The 25,757-nt window shown below is 38.4% G+C and overlaps 1 protein-coding gene across 3 annotated transcripts in view; it reads left to right on the forward strand.

Moving 5' to 3' along the window:
* alk (ALK receptor tyrosine kinase) overlaps positions 1 to 25,757 on the forward strand; it is a 755,603-nt gene that overhangs the window by 624,978 nt on the left and 104,868 nt on the right. For all 3 annotated transcript variants that reach the window (XM_041812830.1, XM_041812832.1, XM_041812831.1), the window contains 4 exons: positions 4,664 to 4,798; positions 5,565 to 5,668; positions 8,720 to 8,892; positions 17,600 to 17,694. In XM_041812830.1, the coding sequence (XP_041668764.1) occupies positions 4,664 to 4,798; positions 5,565 to 5,668; positions 8,720 to 8,892; positions 17,600 to 17,694 (507 nt within the window). The remainder of the gene's footprint in view (positions 1 to 4,663; positions 4,799 to 5,564; positions 5,669 to 8,719; positions 8,893 to 17,599; positions 17,695 to 25,757) is intronic.

The following is a 25,757-nucleotide window of genomic DNA, read 5'->3' on the forward strand; positions in this document are numbered from 1 at the left end:
GTGCTTTTGAAAGGACAAAAAGCATGTATGCCAAGTCCAGATAGGTATACTGATAGATTACCTTGCTTTTAAGAATTAGTCTGGCGGTGTGCATATTTATGCAGCCAGGATTTTGTTATTTTTCTGTATTCCTCCTGAAATATTTTTGTTTTGTTTCTTGTAAATTGTAAATGTTATAGGTTGCATTAAAGGTGGAAAAAGATATAATATACGCCATATCTTGACTTTGACATTATTTTATAGGGATGCACATTTATTCATAATATCTGTGATAGATATGATTAATTCAACTACTATTTTGGCTGTATTCATATAAGCAGGTTTTACAAAGAAATTTGTGCACTACCTCAACTTCAGCTGCTTTAGCAGCATCTTTTTACAATGTATTTATCGGTATTATGTATTTTATTTATTTCTTAATGTTAATATTCTTGTAAATCATATATGATAATATTTTTATCATCAGTTTTACCTTATTTAAAATGTGCTATCTATTTACTTTTTAAATTATATTATTAATTCTGTGGAAAATCGGACAACTGTGAGTTTAAGTAAATGGACAAACTTATGCAAACATTGTTTGAGTATTGGTACAGGCTAAAATGTGTTGGAAATATCAGCATATTGACATATTTGGATGTATATATTTTTCCAATCCAGAAATGTGGCATTTAAACACAGCTGTGTACACTTTTATGCTCCTGTATCTCCATATCTTGTGCATCATTTACAGGTTAGCCCTTTGCATCTCAAACAGGAAGTGTCTGTTTAGTGGCTCAAAATATGGGGTTTAAATATTTGCTCAGCCGAAATTGTATTTTATTAATCCCGTTAAATCACAAAAGGACAAACTGTGTCTGCAGATCATAGTTTTCATATTTCATCGGGAAATAAGGAGACAGTACAAACACACTCATACACACAAACGTGATTTATGTGGTTACACAAGCACCGCTCTATCCAATTAACCAATTTCTCTGTAATGCCACAGTACAGACTAACTTTGTCATCAGTAACTGAAATTCTTCAGACCGTTTTACCGTTCCTTGATGTGATTTCAACATGATTGCCTCCCCTCAAACACATCTTGTCCCCACCTCAGCTTTCTCAATTCTCTCACACCCTCTTCCTCCTTTGTGCCTCACCCTCTTCAGGCCTTTTCCATTCTCTGCCTCTGTTTCGAGAGTCACTCTAAAAGCACAACCACCCTCCTCCATCACACCACACTAGGGCTGGGAAACATGGAACAAAAATCCTTTTTCAATATTTTTAGCTGAGTGGCGATATACAAAATATACAAATCTCAACATTTTTTGACAGTGGAGAAAAACATGGGGTTCAAATACCCCATGAAAACTAGATTTTCATCTTGTTTTAGTCTCTTTGATGAACACTAAACTCACTTTTCATCATTTTTTTTATCAACAATGTATTTTTTGCTAGCCTTAGTCTAGTATGTCTCATGGAAAAAATGCGATCAACTGGCAACTGGCAAAAACCTTGTATCTCCATTTATCATGTTATTTTTGACTTGCATGCACTTTTCATGAATTCAGAATTGGGTAAAACCCACTGACAGGTGCAAAGGACAACCAATTGCACTGATTTATGAAAAAATAAATAAATAACTGCCATAGTCAGTTCTGAATGCTACTTGAATAAGGGTTACCCTTGCATTAAAAAAAAATCAGCCTTTTAATAGATACAACATAAGAGATGCTAGAGTAAGAGAAAGTCCAGTAGTCTTTAAATTAGGGACAGTATTTGTTCTCATCATGGTTCTCGAGTCACTGTTTAGGGCACGTAGTCACACTATAAATACATCCAAATCATAAAAAAAGGAAATAAAGGAAATGTGACAGTTTTTATCTGCTAATCTTGGTAGCAGTAATGTGGACAACCGCCATTTACCCACCAGTGAAGAAGAGGAAGTGGCCGGCATGTCAAAACACACAGAAGAAGAAAAGTTGCCTCCTGGCAGTGAGACCTGCGCCCTCTCCTCATCTCTGCACTGTTTTTTTAAAAACACCTCCAGATGTTAAAGCAGAGAGGGTTGAAAATATTAGCGATGCTGAAACATTTCCAAGACGTTAAACACACCCGGAGAAGTAGAGGACACATTTTTATGCATTTTATGTTTTATTTTTAACATTTAAATCTGGACATATTAGGCTGTTTTCTGTGTTGCTTTTGATTTTGCTTTTTTGTCTTATCTTTAGTACATCAGGCTGTATCAGCTATCACTGTTAGTTCTAAAATAAACTACAGTAGATGTAATAAAGCATTGATTGACTGATTCAAATGTATATTTCAAAGACGTTAAAAACATTAGCCGCACTAAGGTTTGTAAAAACAACAATGATAATAATACTTAGAATAATACAAATAATAAATAATAATGGTAATAATGATAATCATATAATAAAACAACAACAATAATAATAATAATAATAATAATAATAATAATAATATTATAATAATAGTGTTGGTGACAATAATAATAATAATGATAATAATCATTACAAGTGGGGGTCATCTAGAAGTATAAATCCTTTTCTTTCTTTACTGGTCCGTGACCCCAAAACTAGATACATACCGAACTGTGAATTCTGTTGAACCCCTATACAACCATTAAATACTACTGTTACCCATAATAATAGCGAGAATAATTAACTATGACAATACAGATGCACAAATGGTTATTAAAAAGGCCAACTGTAGCCCTGCTCTGAAATGATAAAATCTCTGTTATTTTAATGACCAGTGCAGAAACCTTTATCTGCAGTCATGTTTTTAACTAGAAGGAGAGTGAGCACTGTCTTAATGGTACAAATATGTCAGCACATTTGTAAAAGTGGGTGGCACTGCCGAGGTCATCATCTGTTCCACCCACTTTTCCAAATGTTCCATGTTTAAACAGTTGGAGTTGGAGGCAACTCGAACTTTTGGTCATTGACAATGAAGAACTGGCCAATTTTGAGTGTCCAAACCTTCTTTTTTGTTGCCTGTTATCAAACCAGTTTTTAACATTTGACTATTACTTATAACTTTAATTCCCCCAAATTAAAAAGAATAACTAAAATGATAGTTCCTGTTCAGATGAAACATTTCAAATACATTCTCTTGTGGTCACTTAGTGGGCTGTTGTAAGTAGTCCTCTCTACAAAGTTCAGATATATGTTTGTTCTACATGTGCACAGAAAAATATCTAGGAGTGGCCATTTCAGAAAGCGGCAGAAGTAATAAGAGGGGATTGGTTTCAGGGGAACTAGAGAAAGGAACAAGAGACTGAGAGTAAGCTGACATTATGAGTAAATCAGAATAAATCAAAAAGGTGGTTTTGAGAACAAAAGCAGGTTTGAAGGATGTTTTTATTCTGAGCTCAAATCCACTAATTCAAGCTTTCAAAACTTTGAGATGTGCTCTTGAATAAAGCCACGTTGGCAGATAGTTTTTGCTGTAGGCAATCAGGATTGCTTTGATTTTTTTTTTCTTGCATCTCTTTAAAATAGATTAGGGCTTTCAAAATTGATGCATTAATGCAGATTAATCCATCATCATGATTAATCTGATTAAAAATTTTAACCCAATTAACCCATCTACAGCACAGAATGACTCAAAATACCTGAAACGTCTCTGGTAACACATTTCGGGCAGTTTGTCCAAGTAGGGTTACCATCGAGCACGCCACCACACATGCGCAAATGGGTCGTTGATCCGGTAGTGACTAATTAAGATGATATGGAAAACGCTAAACAGCACATTGGCCCTCTCGATGGGAAATTTGAGTACAAACAAAGCAAGACGGAACAGTCGACCAACAGAAAGTATTATGCACATCTTGCAGAAAGGAGTTTTCTTTCACTGAAGCACTTCCAGCTTAAAATACCACATTAACGCGAAGCATACGTGCGTCGGAGATTCTGCTAGCACTTTGGCTAACGTGTCGCCAAGCTTGCGACAAACCACCCTCACGTAACTCCAAATTTAAAAGGGAGACTATAATTAAAAGTGAATATTTTTCATCAAATTGATCCGTATTGTTTCGAAATTTGACATTACCAGCTGCTTACTGGGTGCCAAACATGTCTGGCCTGACTGCATTTCTTGATTTAAAGATTTGGCCCAGTTGAAATTGAATAGTTGTAATTCAATAGCCCTGGCATATATATTCCCTTCTTTCTTGAGTCTTCTTGCTTAAATGAAACTTGATTAATATAGATTAAAAATGAATGATATTTAATCATGATTAATCGAAATTAATCCACAGCAACCCTGTGATTAATCTGATTAAAAATTGTCATTGTTTGACAGCACTAAAATAAATATATCTTAAAAACCTGATGTATTGCCCAGCCCTAACCACATCTCACCCCTAATTTTCTCCAACACATTGATCTCTTTGAGCCATTAGTGTGCACCCCCTGCACGCTCTCCTCTCAGCTCCTTCGCCTTCACTGTCACTCAGCTCCTTGATCCCTCGGTCCCCAGCCCACCAATGTCCTTTTTGTCTCCTCGGCAGATTGGCTGTCAGTGTTCGCTTCATTCTCTCTTCTCTATCCCCCCTGCTGGGCCTGTCTACTCATTGGATGCCCCCCCACCCTAATCATTTTTGCCTCTCTCACCTCCTGATATGTTTTGTCTCTGTCTGGTATCTCCGCAGGCCAGTTTCTCAATGGCAGCTACTGCTCTTTTGAAGAGGGCGAGTGCGGTTGGCAGTCAATAACGGGCCGTGGTCACTCCTGGAGAAGAGTCCAGTCTCAATCCAAAGCTACCCGACAGAGCTGCCCTTCATCAGGTGCCTCACACTTGTCTCTTTTGATATCATGAACACAGCGATGATCAAATGGTCTATTTGCAGGCTCTCTTAAGTGTGTATTCAGCAGTGTCAACGTCTCATTAAAACAGACTTCAAAGGGTTTTCCCATTTTAACAGTGAAGCTAGTCTTGGAGGATTTTAAACCAGTGACCTTGAATATTTTTGTCTTAAGAGCTTGTGAATGTGGAGAGAGAAGTAAAATCTCTGATGTGTCACACATGGACGTGTCGTCTCGTTCTGAGCTCCTCGCTGTGCTGCAGAATTCCACTGGGTGTTAGAGCTGCAGCTTGTAGACTTTGAGTCCTACATCTGCAGTTCATCGACAGTGCATTGACTCGAGCGTCTCTCTCCATGAGATTTTAAAGTCGTAGTGAGCTGACGATTGTTTTGTTCCTTGCGAAGTCTCAAAGGTAGATTGTAAAAAAATGATAAAGGATGCATTGTTATTTCATGCCATATTTGGTTATTTTATGTAGAATTCTCTTTTCAGTATCTTACTGCCACAGTTACCTCGTGTGACATATATTCAGTGTTAAATGGATTTTTGATGCTGTTGCTTTACTGAGCTGTGTTACATTTTGAGAGTTCTGTAAAGAAAGACATGATAAAATATACCAATAGCCCACTTAGGGTGCAATCATAGCTCGAAAACCTCCATTTATACTTTGAGGCTTTCATTCATCCTCACACCTTGAAGCCTCTATTAAGTTTTTCTCCTCCTTCTTGTCTTATGTTTATGTTAAAGGTGCTTCCTTTAGTGTGGAGGGAGGCCAGTCCAAAGGGCAGCGTGGCTCAGCATTACTAAGGAGCCCTCTCTTCCCTCCTCCTCTAAGAAACTCTCGTTGCACGGTGAGTGAAGTAAACTTTTTCTTCACCCTCATTTGCGTTCCAATTATTATGCACATGGCATGTTTCCCTGATTTTCCTAAACAGTCGATGCAGACGACAGTCAGTATAATTTTCAAGTTATCAACCGAGCATAATTCAAACTTCATTGAACAAACCTCCCAATGATAACTATTGTTTTTCAATAATAAAAAACTCAAAATGCACTGTTCCAAATGATTATGCACAACAGAGTTTCAAGAATAAATGTGTAAATCAGACCGTCCTACAGCAAACACACCCAATCAGAAATGAGTGTGAGCCACAGCTGGCCATAAGGAGCAAGAAATAGCAAAAAGCTATTTTTATTTGACTAAAGCCTAATTACTGGCCTGCCCTGAATTTGACTGACCTGTGTAGCAAGAATGTGGATTTAAAACATAGAATCATAAAATGAGTCAATAAGATTCATGTTATCACTATCAAACTTCAGCATGCTGCCAAACCTCAACTGTGCATGAAACAGCATACTTATTTTCTCACATTGAACTGTCAGAGGTGATTTCTGTGTTTCCAACTGATGCTAGGCTAAACCTAGCCCCTGAGCAGGAAATGTCCCGTCACAGCAGCCCTAACTCAACACGACAGGCCTGCAAAGCTCTGGATGAATCTGCAATGTGCTCCAATGGTCAGCAGGAAATGATTGTTGACACAGTTCACTTTTGGATTTTGAGGGGATGAATTGGGTCGAATGGGGTTGTGATATTGGAACCAGAGGGTGCAGGCTCAGGGTGTGGGGACATTATGATGAGAAATAGATATGAAAGAGATGATTTAGTTAGCGACAGAATGAAAGAAATCCATGGTCCTGTTCCTGAAGCTTTATTCTTATAATTTAAGGGCATGTTGGAAGGTTTTCAGACATTGTAAGGTTCAAAAATGTTGAGCCCATGAAAAAGGCCGTCTGTGAAGCCCAAAAAGATATTCAAATAATAGGTATAATATGCAGCTTAGCGGCTGTTTCAGTACCCCAGTCGGCTTCCCCAAAGAGGGACATAATGATCCCAATGTGCTTATAGTATTATGCACTGACTACCGATAAGTTCCTTTTCAGGCTCACTTGAGAAAATCTTTTTTTTAGGTATTTTTGGACCATTTTAATGCTGTGATTTGTTAGGCAGTAGAAAGTAGCAGGAGTTAGTGAGAGGAGGGAGCAAGGAAAGACATGCAACAGAGGTTGAGTTTTGGAGTCAAACTCATTGACAAAATATGTCAGACGGTGAACACCGAAGTAAATATTTGCTCCACCTTGCCTGGATTCATGCAACAGAAAGGAAAAAAGTTGGAAGGATGCTGTCCAGTTCTTAATCTGTGTCTGTTTAAGAGCTTAAGTTACCAATGGATCTTTAAACTTTTTTATTGATCAGTACAATGAAAGATCCAAAAGTAGGCCCAGCCTTAAATGAACTGCAAGAGTTGCACTTGGTGTGCATTAAGAGAGGTCTATTCACTTATTCTTGCTGCTCACATTGACTGCTCACTGCAGGCCAAATAGACCCTCAGGCTACTAGGAAATGCCTGAACTCATGCATTGTAGGCCTTTTAGTCATAGTTTCAGCTGTGTTTGTTAAACCTCTGAGAGAGATTGCCTTTGTGTGATATGTTAAGTGCTTCAAAAATCAAAGCACTTTATGCAAAGTGCAGGCTGTCTGTATTTTCTGAGACATGGTGAGGTTGAAGCTGTGGATGACAGGTTGTACCTGCTGACCTGTTTGTGAATATGTTAGTGTGCATACATTATTTAGTTATGATGCTCACACAGCAGGTCCAGCTCTGATTGATGTTGCTTCATGAAGCATTTACGGCTCTGCTGGTTATTGTAATATTGCTCATCACAGCGGCCTTTGCCCCCCTGCATATACTTTGTGGAGGCAGTTATTGATGTGAGTTGATAGAAGTGAGGGATGGAGGTGGAAAGGTGATACAAAGGTCAAGAGGTCAGGATGACAGGAGAAACAGAGGGGGATTAATGTTTGCCTAAGGAAGAAAAACATGCAGAGGAAGACAGTGCAGGAACTAGAAAATGGGACAAATAAAAATGTAGATGTTTGCTGATGCTCAGGTTTGAATAAAATGTGTGTGATATTTATGGACAGCAGTAAAGGCAGCACTGCACTAGCGCAGACCTCTCCTCCAGGCTTCTTGGCACCTAACCAAAGATTAGCCATGATTCCAGATTAACACTCTAAATCCTCCTCTCTACGCTGAACTGCTACTGTTCAATGTAGCTTGTCCGCTCTTGGACGACCACGTTGAGGATATTAGTTTTGGGTATTAGCTCCAGACTACGCTCACTTTCATGACGTGCCCAGTGTGTTCTGAGCAGTGGCTGTAATCTTGATGTTTACACGGTCACCATGTGGTCTCACAGTCAGTGATAAGAAGCACAACCTGCTATCTGCAAACACAATGCAAGCTCAAGGAACAAAAGTGTTGTATTCAGTCTTACGGGCACCGTCGTCTCGACATGTATTTTTCATCAGGCTTAGCCAGCATCTGTTCCACTTAAACGGTGAAACAAGAATTATGTTCTTGGCTCTAAAAAGTGCTGTAGAGGGACATGGTCACATCCCATGCTTGTTTGCAAGCTTCAGTCTTCTTTTTAGTGTTTATTTTCTGCTTTCACATGTGTGTTGTTTATTTTTAAGCAGGTTTGCACCAAATATAACCCTGCTGTAAACAGAGAAATGAAATTGATTAGTGCTGAAGCATGCAGCAGTAGCATGGATGGCAAAATAACCCAAATTATGATCCTGGTTGAATTCCATTAATCTTGGGATAATTAGGACTGAACAGATGGCTGTTGCTGATTGATCTCAATGCAATTTAAGAACATCCCCTCCTTGACTGATATCACACATGGCTGCTTTCCTTTTTTGAAAACATATTCAAAGGAAGATGCTCTTACAAAGGTGTCAAGCCTCAAAAGAAATGAACAGAACACCAAAATTCTGATCACTTTCCTGCACCGTTATCAACGCTTTGTTCATCTGATCTTCCACTTTGCTTCAACAGGTGCGTTTCTGGCTGTGCTCCGGAGGATTACAGAGGGTTTCGCTGTCTCTGTGGATCGTGGAGAACAGCACTGGCCCAGATGAGCAGCGAAGACTGTGGCAATCAGCCAATGAACTCAAATCTGAAAAAGGATGGAAGCTCGTTATTCTTCCTCTTTACGGCTTGGCAGACTGGTACGACAAACACTCATCTATTTCATCACACTTAAACAAAGTTTAATCCTATCAGCCTTCATGTTTGGCCTGTCTGAAGCTTCAGAGTGGCACAAAAAACACATTCAATATTCATCCTTGTGTAGAAGTTGTGTACTCAATTACGTTGTGTGATGAAGGGGGCACAAACTTTCACTTTTGACACTAACACGCTGTTTATTCTAATAACAACAGGCTTCTTACAGCCATTCTGGTGGTATTAGATCCTGTATGGGGACAGCCTAGTGCAGATTGGCTTAAAAAAATTAAAGTTAAATTGTATACGGTATATACTATAAGAATAGAAGCTTTATATGTCTCTCACAGACACTCTTATAGTATGAAGCTTCAAAAATGTTAAAACCAAGAATTTAGGTAACTGCTTCACCACAGAGATCAAAGGTGAAGCTACCATTTTAGCTAGCAAAGTATAACAATGTAGTGAGTCTAAATTCAGGTCTTAAAACTAAGGATGTCCATGGGATGTGCTCTTGGCAGACAGTAATCTTTCCAGGGACACGACCAGCACTAAAGGGATTTTAGTATGCATGTTTTTAAACCATGCATTATATACAGTATACGTAAAAAAATATATCATAAAAATCACAAAGTCTACCCAGAGCTTGTTATAACAGTAAGTCTCCATTGTCGTTACAGGTTATTATTATAAATTCTGTCATCTTAAGATTTCTTTATTTATTGCATAAAGAATTTCCTGAATTTTTCTAAATGTTGAGGTTTAATTAGAGAGAGAGAAACTCATAAAAAGAATGGGCAATATTTACACTTGATGGTTGCATGATTTAACCTGACACATAACACATCCATCTGGAAAACCTCCCATAGACGGTGTTTGGGGAAGTGCATAGCCTTTGAAAAAAAAACTTAGTGGGTGATCGGATGAACGTTCAGTCTATCGCATCTTTACCGGCCAATCAGAGCAACAAAACCTGTGACGTATGTGTGCTCTACTGAAGAGTAAACTCCATAGAGAACTGCATAACACGAAACAAGGCGAATTCCGACATGTCAGTACATGACTGTCATTTTTGCAAAGAAAGGAACTCACTGCTGTTCTTTGTTCTTCTTCTAACGAAGAAATGTCATCAAGTTTGATAAAAACTGATGCTTTAGCAGCATCCACACTAATGTCTTCCGCCATAATTGCACCGGCCTCTTGTCGCTGCTTGCTTATGTCACGACTCTGGCCACAAAATACTTCCTCTTACTCCTGATTGGTCCTGTCACTTTCTTAAAGGGTAAAATCTGTTCAGATTGGAGCTTTGCAAGATGGATTTGCCAGTGAGAAACACTGAAGCAGGCGAATCCATCTGCTTTGTGAGGTTATGTGTGAATACTATACATGGCAAAATTTGAAGACTGCAATTCAGTCCCAGTAGATAAATGTGAGAGAAATTAACCCTTATACAGGACATTGAAACATGGACAAAATAAGATAAAAGGAGGGAAAATTTTAAAATGGAAAACTATTTAATTAATTATTTACACAAAAAAAGTGGAGACCAAAGGGTCGACATGGAAGGAAGAATTATAACAGTAATAAAAGGAACCTAATGTAAGGCACTATTACTTTTATCATTATTATCGCTATTTTTCCCCTTTTTGTCCCTTTGTTTTATTGCATTTTCTTCTTTCATTCTTTCCTTATTATCTTTTACTTTTCATCAATATAAACTGCATTTTACAGTGTTTCTCTTTCTGTCTTTCATGTATTCATACAACAAAATCCCAACTTAAACTGACAACCCATATCCTCACCTTTCGATTATGTTCTCCCAAAACGAAAAAAGTCCTTCACTCCTCATGTTCTGTCTTGCATCACTCAATTGAAAAAAAAAAAACTTAGGCCATCAGAGCAGTGTTAATTTTGGCGACTAAAACTGTGACTAAAAATGTTCGTCGACAGCCTTTTTTTCCATGACAAACACTAGACTAAAATAAACAAAAATAGATCTGTGATGACTAAAACTGGCAAAAACTAAGTTGGGTTTTTTGTCAAAATGACTAAAACAAGACTAAAATGTAATTAAGTTTTCATCGGACATTCTAAGTTTGTGATATTTCTCCACTGTGGGTAAATCTGTCAAGTTGCAAAGCATCTGTAGCTCTTCTGCCTCTCAGCTGTAGAAAGCAGGGACCCCAAGTTTGGCAGGGTGCAGAGAACACACTACCGTGATTTGATACTAAATGTAGACGAGAGAATAAATGCTTGGACTAAAAGTAAAGGCTAAAATGTGAGGACTTTTTATGGACTTAAACTAGACTAAAATGTTTTGAGTTTTTGTCGACTAAAACTAAAAGGGATAGAAATGACTAAAATGGGACTAAAACTAAAATGCATTTCATTTAAAGAATAATATTAAAATTAAAATTAGAAACAGCTGCCAAAATTAACACTGCATCAGAGCCCCAGATATTTTGTAATTAATATATACTTTGCTATAGGATAAAAATGTTGATTAATAATGGAATTTATTAGAACACATCTAAGAGAATCAATTACTGTATAGGGTTATATCAACATGGAAGCAAAATAATTTACTTCTTACATGTTCAATATAAACATTTTAATTCTAAAACAGTACTAAAGAGGGAGTCTGGTCCTGAACATAAAGTCTGACCTGAAGGCTCTGCCTTTTGAGACTCTAAGATCAAGAATTAAAGATGCCAGGCATGCATTTTTTGTCATTTCGGCTAAAGAATAGCATTTTCAATAGAGTCCGTTTGGTTATTTAAAGTTTATCAAAAATAACCCTAAGCAGAAACCTATTTTTAGCAACCTGAAAGATTCAGGGCTTTTAGGAAAAGATGGGGGCTCAAGCCCTGCCCCACCTCTGCTTTGGACATTCTCACAAAATCACATGTAGATATATCTTTTAACAAGAAAAACAACTCATTTTAAAGGATTTTAGTGGAGCTTATTGCAACTCAACTCACCACAGGGACTGCATAGTGCAAACTCCTAAGAACATATAATAAACAGCGTTTATGCAATCAAAGTAGTAATTGAGAGGAAATGATGGCAACTGATTGGCACTGCTACTCTCACAAACATCCGACACATTCACACAAATGCTGAAATGCCACAGCAGATAAGAATGTCTTAAGAAACAGAAACAAGACACTCCTCCTTCACCTTTTCACCACTCATGAATGCAGATTTTTAACATTTGCATTCCATTTTCGGAGGAGCATTTCCTCCAAACTCCAAAAATTAATGAATCCCATAGGGACTGGAGCTTTATGCCATGGACCTGCCATGTGTACAAAATATCCCCCTCTCTTTCATCCCACTTGTCTGTGATAAAGAGGGTTGAAATCAATACACAAGGCTCTACCCACCCTTCTTGCCTTCCAATTAGCCACAGCCCTGATTTCCCTCCAGGAAAGAGAAGAATTAAAACAAAATAGAAAAGGCAAAGAAAACTAAGAGAAACCTCCAGAAAGGCAGTTCATCTGTTTGCTTGACTGGGTTTCTTTGCCATTCAAGCTTGGATAATCCTGCTCCCCTGAGAGTGATTAATTTTTGATTCCTGGGTTATGTAGTCAGCTGTGCTTGTGCTCTTAATTAGAATGTCATGTCCATAACCACCAGGTGAACCTGCCACTCTTTGCACAGTGACCTTTGTAGAGCTTAAATTGAATCAGACATACAGCCTGAAGTGCAAACTAAAGTCATGACAGAGCAGACACTATAATTATAATGTGAATGTGTAACAGTACAAACCTTACAAATCAGACCTGAAAGATTGCTATAGCTTCATCTTTTTTTGTGAACAAGATTATTGCAGAAAAATTTAAAACTGTGAAAACATTTCAGTCTTGATTTTACTGGCACTTATTCATATTCAGCATGTCTGACAGGAAGCTTTGTTCAGATGATGACCTGTGTGCTGTGTATTGGTAATAACTGTTATTGATCAATAGACCATTGCTGTGTTTGTACACAGTGATGTCATACTTAGTGGGAGGAGCCTAACTGCTGACAGAAAGTTAGTTTGTGTTTGCTTTAAGCTAAAATATCAAAATACTTGTAGGATGTCTTTAATGATGATAACTTACATTAGAACACATTTGTCTGGAAATTCTTTAACATCTGTTGTGACGACCACAGACACATCTAACCTCTCCATATTCTCAGTATTGGCTGTCTCAGAATTCAAGTCAATCTGACAGGTCCAGTATTAATTTTGAAATTACGAGATAAAAAGTCAAAATTATGAGATAAAAAGTCATAGTTATGATATTAAAATGTCATAATAATGAGATAAAAAGCCAAAATTATGAGATTAAAAATCATAATCATGAGATAAGTCATGATTATGAGATAAAAAGTCAAAATTATGAGATAAAAAGTCAAATTATGAGATAAAAAGTCAAAATTATGAGATAAATCATGATTATGAGTTATAAAATCATGATTGAGATAAAAAGTCATGATTATTAGATACAATGTCAAAATTATGAGATAAAATTAAAAATTATGACATAAAAGTCAAAATTTTGAGATAAAAATTTAAAATAAAAAGATAAAAAGTCAGAATTATAAGGTAATAAAGCCATAATCATGAGATAAGTCATGATTATGAGATAAAAAGTCAAAATTATGAGATAAAAAGTCAAATTATGAGAAAAAGTCAAAATTATGAGATAAATCATGATTATGAGTTATAAAATCATGATTGAGATAAAAAGTCATGATTATTAGATACAAAGTCAAAATTATGAGATAAAAAGTCAAAATAATGAGATAAAAAGTCAAAATTATGAGATAAATCATGATTATGAGTTATGAAGTCATGATTATGAGATAAGAAATCATGATTATTAGATACAAAGTCATAATTATGAGATAAAAAGTCATGATTTTTAGATACAAAGTCAAAATTATGAGCTTAAAAGGTCAAAATTATGAGATAAACAGTCATGATTGTGAGATAAAAAGTCAAAACTATGAGCTAGAAAGTCATAATTATGAGATTGAGTCAAAATACTGAGATAAAAAGTCAAAATTATGAGATAAAATTAAAAATTATGACATAAAAGTCAAAATTTTGAGATAAAAATTTAAAATAAAAAGATAAAAAGTCAGAATTATAAGGTAATAAAGCCATAATTATGGGATAAAAAGTCAAATTTATGAGATAAAAAGTCTTAGTGTTAGACTTTTTTTTTCAATTGCCTAACTTCCACATTTTTCCTTTAAAGGAGACATATTATACCCTTTTAAGACAAGCTTAAATTGGTCTCAGAGGCCCCCAAAACTGCCTGTGAAGTTTGTTGCTGAAAAAACGCTCCAGTATAGGATTTTTTGTACGTTTAAAACCTCCTCTGTTTCAGCCCTTCTCAGAACGAGCCGTTTCTGTGTCTGTGGCTTTAAATGGTAATTAGCTGTCTGACTCCGCCCCTGACCACACCCCTCTCAGGAAATGGATGCAGTACTCCTGGTACTACAGACACTTTTATCCAAAGGTTTGAACTTGACTGGGATTTGAACCATCAACCTCCCAGACCACAGTCAGCAGGATAACCCATTGAACTATCCAGCATCTCAGCTGGTAGTTGAGAGGATAAGTAGAGGAGGGCAGGACTTTCCTCTAAGTGGGGGAGGGCCAACCAAACCTGGTGAGGTCACCAGGAGCTAAATCTGAGAACAGCTTGTTTCAGCACACATTTTCTGAAAGGTGGAGAAAGAGAGGGGGAGAGGGAATGGATTTTTCTGGTATTTGGGGGGGATCGTGGACAGGCCAGGGGCACATATTTGTATTAGAAAAGTCTGAAAAAGTGATTTTTGCATAATATGTCTTCTTTAAGTGGGGGAAATGGGCTTCCATAAAAAACTGACGAAAAGTAGAGTACTTTTTGTTACAGAGACGAGACGAGACTAAATGTAGGTGCCGGACTGAGGGACATTCAGATTCTGTGATATTTCTCCTCTGTGTGTTTAACCTGTTGTCTGTAAAAACACCCAGAGGAGACAGATCAGGAGGAGTGACGTGACTGAGTGTGAAGCAGCGTGACAGAGGGAGGAGCTGATAGGTAGATTTAACACATAGCTCTTCTCTGTATTCTAATGATAGTCTTTCAAAGAAATTAAACTAAATGCGGCCAGCCTGCCTTTGAATGGTTGAAAAACTCCATCAGCTGTTTAGTAGATTCCTAATATTATGTTCTGTTGCTGCTGTACAATAATCTTCCTCAGTCTTGGTTGGAGTTAACCTTGCAAAGCAGATGGATACGCCCATTTCCATGTTTCTCACTGGTGAATCCATCTTGCAATGTTCCCATCTGAACCGTTTGGGCCCAGTTAGACAGCGACAGGACCAATCAGTTTCGACGGGCAATAATTTCGGGCACAGCGGAGTCATGACATAGGCAAGCAGCAACAAGAGGCCGGTGAAATTATGGCAGAAGACATTAGCATGGATGCTGCTAAAGGGTAAGTTTTATCAGAACTTGACGACATTTCTTTGTTTAAAAGAAGAACGAAGAACAGCAGTGTGTTGTTTTCTTTTCAAAAATGACAAAAGTCATGTACTGACATGTCCACAGTCGTGATGGTACATGTTATGTAGTTCTTTTTAGAGTTTAGCTGAGTCGCTAGGGGCGCAACTTGTTAGCAGCTACATCACGTATTTTGTAGCTCTGATTGGCCGGTAAAGATGTGACAGACAGAACGTTCATCCAGTCACCCTCCAAGTTTTTTCCAAAGGCTCTGCACTTTCCCAAACGTTGTGTATTGAAGGTTTTTCCAGATGGATGTGTGAAACAAATCCATCTGGCGTGTCAGGTTAGGTTGGAGAAGTAGCGATATGAAAAAAACTCCAAAACCTTGTACTAGGTCCCGTTAGACGAAAATATTCATCCAAAGTCAAAATCTGTGAGACAAATGCTTATTAGCGAGTCAAAGAAAATGACGTACGTTACATAATGATGTGTTTAAAGAGGCTCGGACTTTTGGCAATTCAAGGAGAATAAAATGAACTTATTGTAATGTGTTCAAAGTCACATGGAGAAATTGAAGTTTTAGTTTTTAGCGAGAAATCTGAATACAAAGTGGAAAATGTGAGGAGTGTTTGATTAGTAATATGAAATAGAATAAAGCTTGAGTTCAGTTAAAAACATATCGACTCTTTTTCCACTCCAAATACACCAATATTTCTATTAATATCACTAATATAAAAATTATGAGTTTGATAATTGAGGCGCATTAATAAGAGTACCATTATGAATAAAAATGTTTGTTAGTATTTTTATCAGTTTAGTTCAGATTATTACATGTAGGCACTGATTGTAAAAAATGAGTGTTTATGTTTTTTACAATTTGGCTTGTTTTTTAAGAGAGAAAATATGATGTGACTAAAACTAAAGACTAAAATGTTGGGACTTTTTGTCGACTAAAACTGGACTAAAATGTTTTCAGAGTTTGCGTCGTCTTAAACTAGACTAAAACTATGAAGGGTGAACAGGGCTGTGTCTTACGACTAAAACTAGTACTACATCTAAAATGAGCTGCCAAAATTAACACTGGACAGGTCTCTGGACCACTGTGGTCAAGGCCTCCAGGAGACTCTGTAGTGCAGTAATCCACAACTTCAACCCTTATTTCTGTTTTAAAAGTGTTATTGCTGCTTTTTTGGAGTTGTCACATGTGGCTAAATAACCTAGTTATCATGCTTATCAGCTGACAAGAGTAAAGACTGTTATGGCTGATTGTGATTACACAAAGGAGTGAGTGGGCTCTCCTTAACTCCCCATCAGCCCTGCCTACAATGCTCTATCCTCTTCTCTATAAACTGGGGTTTAGTTACCCTTTAAAGTACCTACACAAGGGTGATGACGATTCCTCAACTAAGTTTTGGCTCTCGAGTGGGGAGGCACATTTTCAATAATGTCAAAAGTTGCAAGTTTTCGGAAAATATATCCTGCGTTCAATTAAAAAGCATATGCATAGCTAAAAATTTCAAGATAGTTTCAGACAGTCTGCCTCTGAGAACTTCCTGAGTTGCTCTTTCACACATGACCCTCACAGCAGGAGGCTAACCCTGTTGGATGGAAAAGGAAGTCTCTAAGCAGAGCACAAAGTGAAAGACTTTTTATCAATGCTATGTTTAGCTCACCATGTTCAAAGGACAGAGCAGAAAAGAACACACTGGCCAGCAGAAGCCATAATGAAGCAGCTTTATTTTGTGCACAAAGGTCGAAATCATTCAAGCACCAGTTGCGGGATATAAATGTCATCACCCTTTTTTGAGGACTTGTGGGTAATTTTCTTGAATACCTGCTGCTGCACTCACACATCAGCTCATCCTGAATCCATGCAGAAAATTTAGCAGGCTGGCCGGTAACGTTGCAAGTAAGTCTGTGTGAAAAAACTTTGCCCATGCAACTCATCCCTAAGATTTCAGGAAGTTTTCAGGAGTTTAATGCATGGAAAAATATTTCATTTGTTACACCCATCCATCAGCATGTCTGCTTAAAGAGCAAAAAGCATTTAACAATGCAGCCTGAGCTATCATGAGGCATACAAAGCACACATCACAACAGTCAGGCCTAAGTGGCCTTGTTCTTTAGAGAATGATAAATTATTCCTCACATTGTTTGAGTCACAAGCTCTCCAAGCATCCACAGGCTGTGAGGTAGTTACAACCACTCTGTCCCTCTGCAGGTTCTGGCTGCAGTTCAGCACAGAAGATGGACCTGGACCCGGTTCAGCCATCTCTCTTGACAACATCTCTTTTAGTATGGACTGTTTCCTGGCATGTAAGTACTGTAAAAATGTTGAGTCTGTCGTTTTTTTCTCTCCCACTTCATCAAGGCTTGGGTTGAACTGATTGCCTGGCTGATTGACCCTGACAAGGACAATGGGGAAAAAAAGAATTAATGATCAATACAGGTCTGCCCTGTGCTCATGCTGTACAGAGATACGATTTGACTAGGTGGCAGTTTTGCACACTTTGAAACACTCATTAAGTTCTCACTTATACACAAGTTATTCACTGCAGTCCTCCTGCTGTAGCCTTAATACCATCCACTGTGGAGTTTTCACTGTCAAAATAAGCATCTAATAAATTTAAAAATCCCTCTGCTAAATGTCCACTAGCTTTTGCTTTGTAAGACATCAACCATTAATGTTGAAATTGGGATGTATTATTACATCCTTAGGTGCAATAACTTAACAACCTTTAAATTGTCCAAAAATGTCAGAACAGTTAAAGCTCTGTCATGACAGAGCTCTCCGATTGATGCAGGTCTTATGCTCCAATATTGTACTGCAGGCTTATAAAGGTCAATCCTCCAGTCACCTTTCCGCATATTTTTGCAGATATAATTGAGATGGTTTGTTAGAATAAAGCGGGAGAGTAGCATGACAACCCAGTCTGGCGTCAGGAGAATGAAAGGTTAAGAGTTCAGCGCTTCTCTCCATCTCTGCCTACATGGAGGAACCGGTTTGAACTGTGACTGGCATAATAATGTCAGCGCATTTCAGCACCTGCATAACTCTGACAATGAGCACAAAGAAAAAATGAAGCAGTGTTAAACTGGCTTCACCCAGGATTAGACTCATAGGGCCGGGGTGTTGGCATGACCACGACGCGTTCTGTTCTCCCCTGCTTTATTGTGATAAAATGTGATAATGGGTGGATAAATCTGACCCTGATGTTTTTGGCCCGAGGCAGAAAGTTCTTGGTGTTTGGCAGCTAGTTAAACATCTAGAATGAAATCTGTGCTGGTGTGATAGATCTTTTTAAGTGCATTACTTTTAGATATTGTTTTTAAATGATAAGATAAGATAACCATTCTCTGATCCCCAAGGCATGATTGTTTAAAAGATTCAATCCAGATAAAAAATAATCCAATTTTGAAAATCCACTTCATCTTTTACCAAGGATCCCGTCATCCAGCTCATTCTTATATTATTTCAGTCAACTCATGATTGTGATTGCTCAAGGATTTATTATGACAGCATAACATGTTATTTAGCTTCGGGCTCTGTCTTCATCACTCCTTGCAGATTTATTTTACATGCAAATTAGAGGAGTGATGCGATAACATCTTAAACCGCCTGTCGGAGCCTACAGGTAGATGAACAGATGTCAGAGAACAAAGAGAAAGATCTTTCATTTTAATCAGAGGTGTCCAAACTTTATCCACTGAGGGCCACACACAGAAATGTAAAAGGATGGGTTGGGGCCACTTTAGGTATTTGAGGTTTATGACTTTGATTAAGTCAGAAGCATAATAAAGGAGGAGCTGGGGTGGAGGAGGACTGGAAGAGCAGCTTGCAGAGAGAGAGAAAATGGCAGAACCTGGCAAGGCAAGAGTAGTTTAAATAAGGCAGCATGAGAGTGACTGGCCGATAGCATGCTTAGGGCAAATTAGCTGGTTGTCAGCTGATTAGGGCTTGCATTAGATCAGCTGATCGGGGCAGATCTTGACTCCATAGCCTGCCTGAACTAAAAGTTTGATTTAATGGCTAACAAGGCAAGTAGAAAATCAATTCCATGTTTTGGGGATGCCAGTCAGATTTCCAGGGGCCCTGTTTGGTCCTAGCTGCCACTGGCTCAGCCCCTGGGTTATTATTGGCACTGCTATTTGCTGCCAAATCTCATCAGGGAATAAGAAAACAAGACATAATAATCTGATTGTTAATATTTTTACTTTGTACAGTGTTGTCTTAGTTTAGTCACACAAAAAAAAACATATCAATAAATCCTCCTTGCTGAGGTGTTTGCTTACAAAATTAGCATGGTAGCACCATCTTATGCTGAATGCTGAAGTACGACACAGCCAAGCACAAGCTCCATGTTCAAATGTGGGACATCATTCCATTTTATTTCTAGAATTTGCTGCAGGGCCAATAAAAATTGGACAGCGAGCCACATTTGGCTCTCGGGCCATAGCTTGGACATTTGATTTTAATAGACTGCTGAATTTGGAGGATGTGGGTCATGTGATTTGATTATGATGCACGTCAAGTGGGAAATTAGCTTGCTCAGGTAGCTTGCCTAAACTAGCTTATAGGCGTCACTCCGATGAGGTTTTCCTCCTCCAGTTTCAAAAATAATCCGCATACATTACATTCTGAAGAACGCATCTGTCCACGTGAAAGTGTAAAAATGCATCATGCATCAAATGGATCATGACTTTTGTAATTCATGAATCAAAGCAATCTCAGTGTTGCTCTCAAGTTTTCAACCACACAAGCTGGGGTTTTTTAACCAGATTAAAACCAGGGTTAGATTACTTAATCCAATCTGATTACATAATTCTTTCAGCCTACCAGTTCCCAAGCCTGGTTTCAAGGTTTAGTCCTATTTGATAGCTAAAATCTTACTGGATTACTTTTAAACAAACTGGACAAGAAAATTCTGATTAAAAATGTAGAGGTTGCAGCAACACAAAGAGAAAAATATCAAGCAGGTAATCACAAAGAAACTATCAGCAGTAAGAAGCAGAGGGTGGCAAAACCAGCAAAGGTGTCGGGAAAAGCCAAAGAACCATGTTGATTGATGTAGCTGCTAGCATCTTCAGCCTGCATTTGAAAAAATGGCCATGGAGAGAGTAATTCACACATCAGTTGCATTAACATGGAAGATCTTATACTTACAAAACTAATGAGAGAGAAACTCTCTGGCATTAAGATGGATTTATTTATCCATTTGTAGTTACAGCTGTGACATGTTTTGGGTAAATGTCACCATGAGAGAACAATGACACTGATAACAAACAGCCTAACGTCACATTCCAAGGGTTTCAGACCCTGTAGTCAGATTGTCGTCATGCTTCTTGTTCATTCACTCTTTCCTTAGCCTTATCTGTCCTCATTCTATTGAAACTCTAAGCCTCAGTCACTGGCTCAGTCCCATTCCTCAATTTTACCCCTACCCTTGTTCTCGAGTGCCGACGTCCTTGAATCAGAGTTACAAGGTGTAGTGGTGAAATCTTCCCCTTCAGAATAAGATGACCCTTTAAGGTCCTGATGCATCATCAGCAGTCATTAAGGAAGTCATGTAAACAGACAGGATGGCAACAGAGGGCATTTCTACTTCCAGTGATTCTTTGAAAGTGCTTATTTGAAATCAGAAGGTCCATGTGCTACAACAACATTAAACTGATAGTGCCTACTTTTTCCACCCTGCACTATGAATGTTACATGTTTTGTTCAATAAAAACATGAAAACATATCATTTTTTGTGCAGTATTAGTTTAAGCAGACTGTGTTTGTCTGTGTGTGACTAAGATGAAGATCAGAACACATTTTATGACCAATTATGCAGAAATCTAAGAAATCCCAAAGGGTTCACATACTTTTTCTTGCTACGTCCCACCTGCTAACACAGTGACTCTGTGAGGAATTTGACTGTTTTCTAGGGATTTTTTCCTCTCCTCTTTAGACTAGTCTGTTAAATAGAATTTAAATGAATGTTTAGCCCAATAGGGAAATGAAAGCTTAAGAACATCCTTAGTTCCTTTTAAGGACTTCTCACAGGATAACCAAAGTTACATAGTGCTGAAAGCAGGCAACTTGGACCATGTGTTAACTGGACTGATGCTGTTCTCCCCATCAGAACAGTTAGATAAACTTTGAAACTACTATTTTCAGGTGGATTTGTCAAATACGGTTGCTTAACATTGTATTGAGTGGATAAATACAGTATGATAGGAAGAATATGATCGTTGCAATAGCTGTCAAAATCATAGTGTAACATTTTACAGAGCAGAGATATTAACATGTAAATCTGTGCTGTACATCATCTACACTGAAATGTATATTTGTGGTATCACACTGAATGCAGCTGATAAAATAAGATGTAAAATTGGAGTAATATTGTAAATGAAGTAAGAAATAGAGCTGAAATAAATGAGAAAAGCGGCTGGAACACTCTATTCACCTTCAGATAATATTTTTGTCTGAATTTATCCATCAACCTCAGATAATATCTCTGCTCTATTACCTGAATTATAAAATGCAATCAGATAGAATAGTTCAGAGATAACAGAGTTCATGAGCTGGATATGATTTGAGAAATATCTGTTGATGTAAGCTGCTGCAGAGTCTCCATTGCCTTGTATCAACACTGGCTTAATGGGTCAGAGACTCTTTGACATTTTCTAGGAGATATTTGCAAGCCAATTGTGTTTTATGTCCTCCCGAGTGACGGCAGCTCTGGAATGGCAGCAATGAAGGATCATCCATTTACAATTTGCTCACTTTCCAGATGGCAAGTTCTTAATCTCGGCCAGGTATCCATTACCTACAGTACAGCCACACGACACAGTCGCATATTATCACCCATCAATCAGAGCAGCTGATGGGAGATGCTGGAGCTCAGCAGAAAAGCCATTTCTGAGAGTGATGACTGTGAGTGATTAGTGAGATGGATCTCTGAGTGTTACGGCACAGCCCTCTAATATGTTTTGGTGTGAAAAAAACATGCTGGGAACACATTATGCAGAGGACCAGCCATCCGTGCCCCTTTTTTTTGCACTTCTTTTAGCTTCAGTTTGATGTATAGCTTGGAGAAGCATGCACGCTTGATGATGCATCCGTTGCCCTTCAGGTGTTGGACCTCGCTGTCAGATTCATCATTTTATCTTCAGCAGCATCATTAAATTATTTTATCAGGTTAGACAGCCCAGGAAGTTCATTCTTCTCTCTTTCTGCCATGTACCATCACGTCTTCACCACACGCTGAGCGGCACGAACAGCAGTAACTGCTGCTGCTCTAATGACTCACCAGTGTTAACGTCCCGCTTAGTGGCTGGTCCTTGACGTCAGTGGAGAGTCGACTCAAAACTTCTCAAATGGGTACGGCTGCCAAAATAAACTCAGATGGAATTAATTGAATTTATTGGCTGACGGCCATTTGAGCAAATGGCTAATTCAAATCGCCTGCTTTTTTTTAATTCAAATGAAACTCTTTAAAGTCAACTGGATTAGTCTGGACTTATCTAACCTGGTTATTTTTACAACACAACCGCAGACTGAAATAAAGACGTTTCATTAAATGTCAGCTGTACCGGTGGGGGAAGAGAAACATGTAGACACAGCATGGAACAGTGGCTACAGATGTTTTACAGTCCTGGGAGTATTCACAGAGATGACAGATACATTAGGACTAATTAGAACAATGAATTCACATGTATCCACTCCCAGGTTATCAAACGCCTTCACTTCCAGGATGCTAACACCTGGACAGCTTGGAGCAGTTTTGAATCCGCCAGCAAAAAATATGACTAAAAATGTTCATCATGTTACAGCCCAGGCCCAGTGAGCTGGACAAAGAGGGAGACCACACAGTTTTACAAGAGATTTTAGCAATAATTTAGAAACTAACAGGAAAAAAGTCAACTACAGAATCAATTATCTGTAAATTAGTGGTGTTTGCAGAGATTAATCTTTTGAGAGGGACCTGAATGCAGCCGAGGACCTCCACTTCACACCAGAAGTCAGACGAGCATCACCGTAACTCTTCTTTTAATACCGATAGTCACTGGAACTGAACGTCCTTCAATACTAAGCCTTTGGGAAAGGGCAGAGACTTTGAAAAAAAACTCAGTATGATTGGGTGAACATTCTGTCTGTCACATCTCTACGGGCCAATCAGAGCAACAAAACATGTGACGCAGCTACCGAGGAATTAAAGTAAACCATGGCAACTATAGACATGTCAGTACGCGACTTTTGTCGTTTTTGAAATGACATCAACTCACGGCTGTTCTTTGTTCTTCTCTTAATGAAGAAATGTCATCAAGTTCTGATAAAACTGGCACTTTAGCAGCATCCACGCTAATCTCTTCTGCCATAATTGCACCGGTCTCTTGTTGCTGCTTGCTTACGTCACGACTCTGCCACGCCAGAAAGTACTGCCCCTTGTCACTGATAGGTCCTGTCACTTTCTAACCGGGCCCAAACAGTTCAGACAGGAGCTTTCCAAGATGGATTTGCCAGTGAGAAACAAGGAAACGGGCGGATCCATTTGCTTTCCAAGGTTATTTAAGGATCAGAGATGTCAAGTAACAAGTACAAATACTTCGTTACCTTACTTAAGAAAAAATTTTGGGTATCTGTACTTTACTGGAGTAATTATTTTTCAGCCGACTTTTACTTCTACTCCTTACATTTTCATGCAATTATCTGTACTTTCAATCATGGTAGAATAGAATGGAATGGTAGAATGGAATTAGCCCCTGTGGTGCAGCCTAAGCTTTTGTCCTTAATGGAATTTTTTTCCCTTTACATTATTTTTACTTTTATACTTTAAGTAGTTTTGAAACCAGTACTTTTACACTTTTACTTGAGTAAAAAGCTAGAGTTGATACTTCAGCTTTTACAGAAGTCTTTTTAAACCCTAGTATCTACCTGAGTAATGAATGTGAATACTTTTGACACCTCTGTTAAGGATAGTATTTGCATCAAATTAAACAAAGTCCTACCTTTAGCTGAAAAATAAATCTACAGCTGCAGTTGCCAGTAGCATGCAGATAGCATGCAGCACTAGCTGCTGCAGCCAGTCAGTCATCCTCCTCATTCTAATTCTTACCTTTTCAATGGATTTCAAAGATGCAGACAAAAGTCCAAAGTCTGAGTAAAAGCAAAGGTTTGGACACAAATGGGCTAACTAGCGCCATAGCACATGTAAGTGCAACTATCAGGTATGATATTTATCATGCAGTGAAAAAAGCAGGGTGTAACATAATGCCATAAGGACAGCCCTATTTTTACAATACTGCTGTGTGAACACTTAACAGAAGGGAAACATGCGAAGACGTATGATTTTATCACCTTATCTTAACAAAGCAAATGGAATATAGGAGTGAAAACACCCTAAGATAGTAACAAGGAAGCAGTACATCTGACAAGAGAGATCGGTCAGTTTTAGTTTATGGTGTTGGACTTTAGAAAATGTACACAATACATTTTTCATAGTATGCTCTAAAGCACTGAAGCTTTTGATTTACATGCTTCTGCAGGAAATAATACCAACTGCTTATCTACAGCCTTAGATATTTTGAATGAAACCAAGGTGCCCCCCCACCCCCTCCCTTGGCTGGCCTTTGGTAAGCTTCAGACAGCTTACGGCGCCCTGCTAATGAACAGTGACAGCCACGCAGGCTGTTGCCCTGCCCTCTGGTTCATGCTGCTCTGTGGTGGACCTGCCGAGTCCTGCTCCTGCTGCTGCAGCATACCAATGCTCTGTCTGCGGCTGTAGCGTGTAACCCCTATGCACAGAATAACAATGCAGTCAGCCTTATTAGCGAGTTGGCTGAAGATATAAAAAGTTTCTGAACTTGGTGTGAACACCTAACACTCCTAAGGTGCTCACTTACAAAGAGACAGTGTTGTATGGAGCACTGGTCCAAACAGCCTAACATACTGCAGTCACAGGCATTTAATATGTGATCCTTCAAATCAGCACGTAATCTCTCTGTATCAAAGCTTCCAAGCAGAGAAGACTAGGACAATCATATTTATTTGAGGATTACAGAGCTAGGGAATGAGCTATTGATTTTTCAGCTGACAGATTTTAAAAAGCAGGCTGAGCGCCTTTTAAGCTTTGAAGCTTGAAAATTACAAGGTTTTTTAAGACTCAGAGAAAGTTCTAATAAGGACCACCAGCTGCAAAATATCGATTTAGTATAATGATATGTATCACCCATAGGATCAAACGTGTCCTTTTAACTCAAGCACAAATAATATCAATGTCAAGTTGTTAGCTCTAAGTCGAAGCAGGTGTTCTTGGACCAAATGGAGCGGCGCCACACAGTCGCTTCCAAACCTTTCAGCTGTTGAGGGAGCCCCCTGCCATATTGTCATAAAC

The sequence above is a fragment of the Cheilinus undulatus genome, linkage group 18 (genome assembly GCF_018320785.1).
Source record: "Cheilinus undulatus linkage group 18, ASM1832078v1, whole genome shotgun sequence".
In the NCBI taxonomy this organism is placed as follows: domain Eukaryota; kingdom Metazoa; phylum Chordata; class Actinopteri; order Labriformes; family Labridae; genus Cheilinus; species Cheilinus undulatus.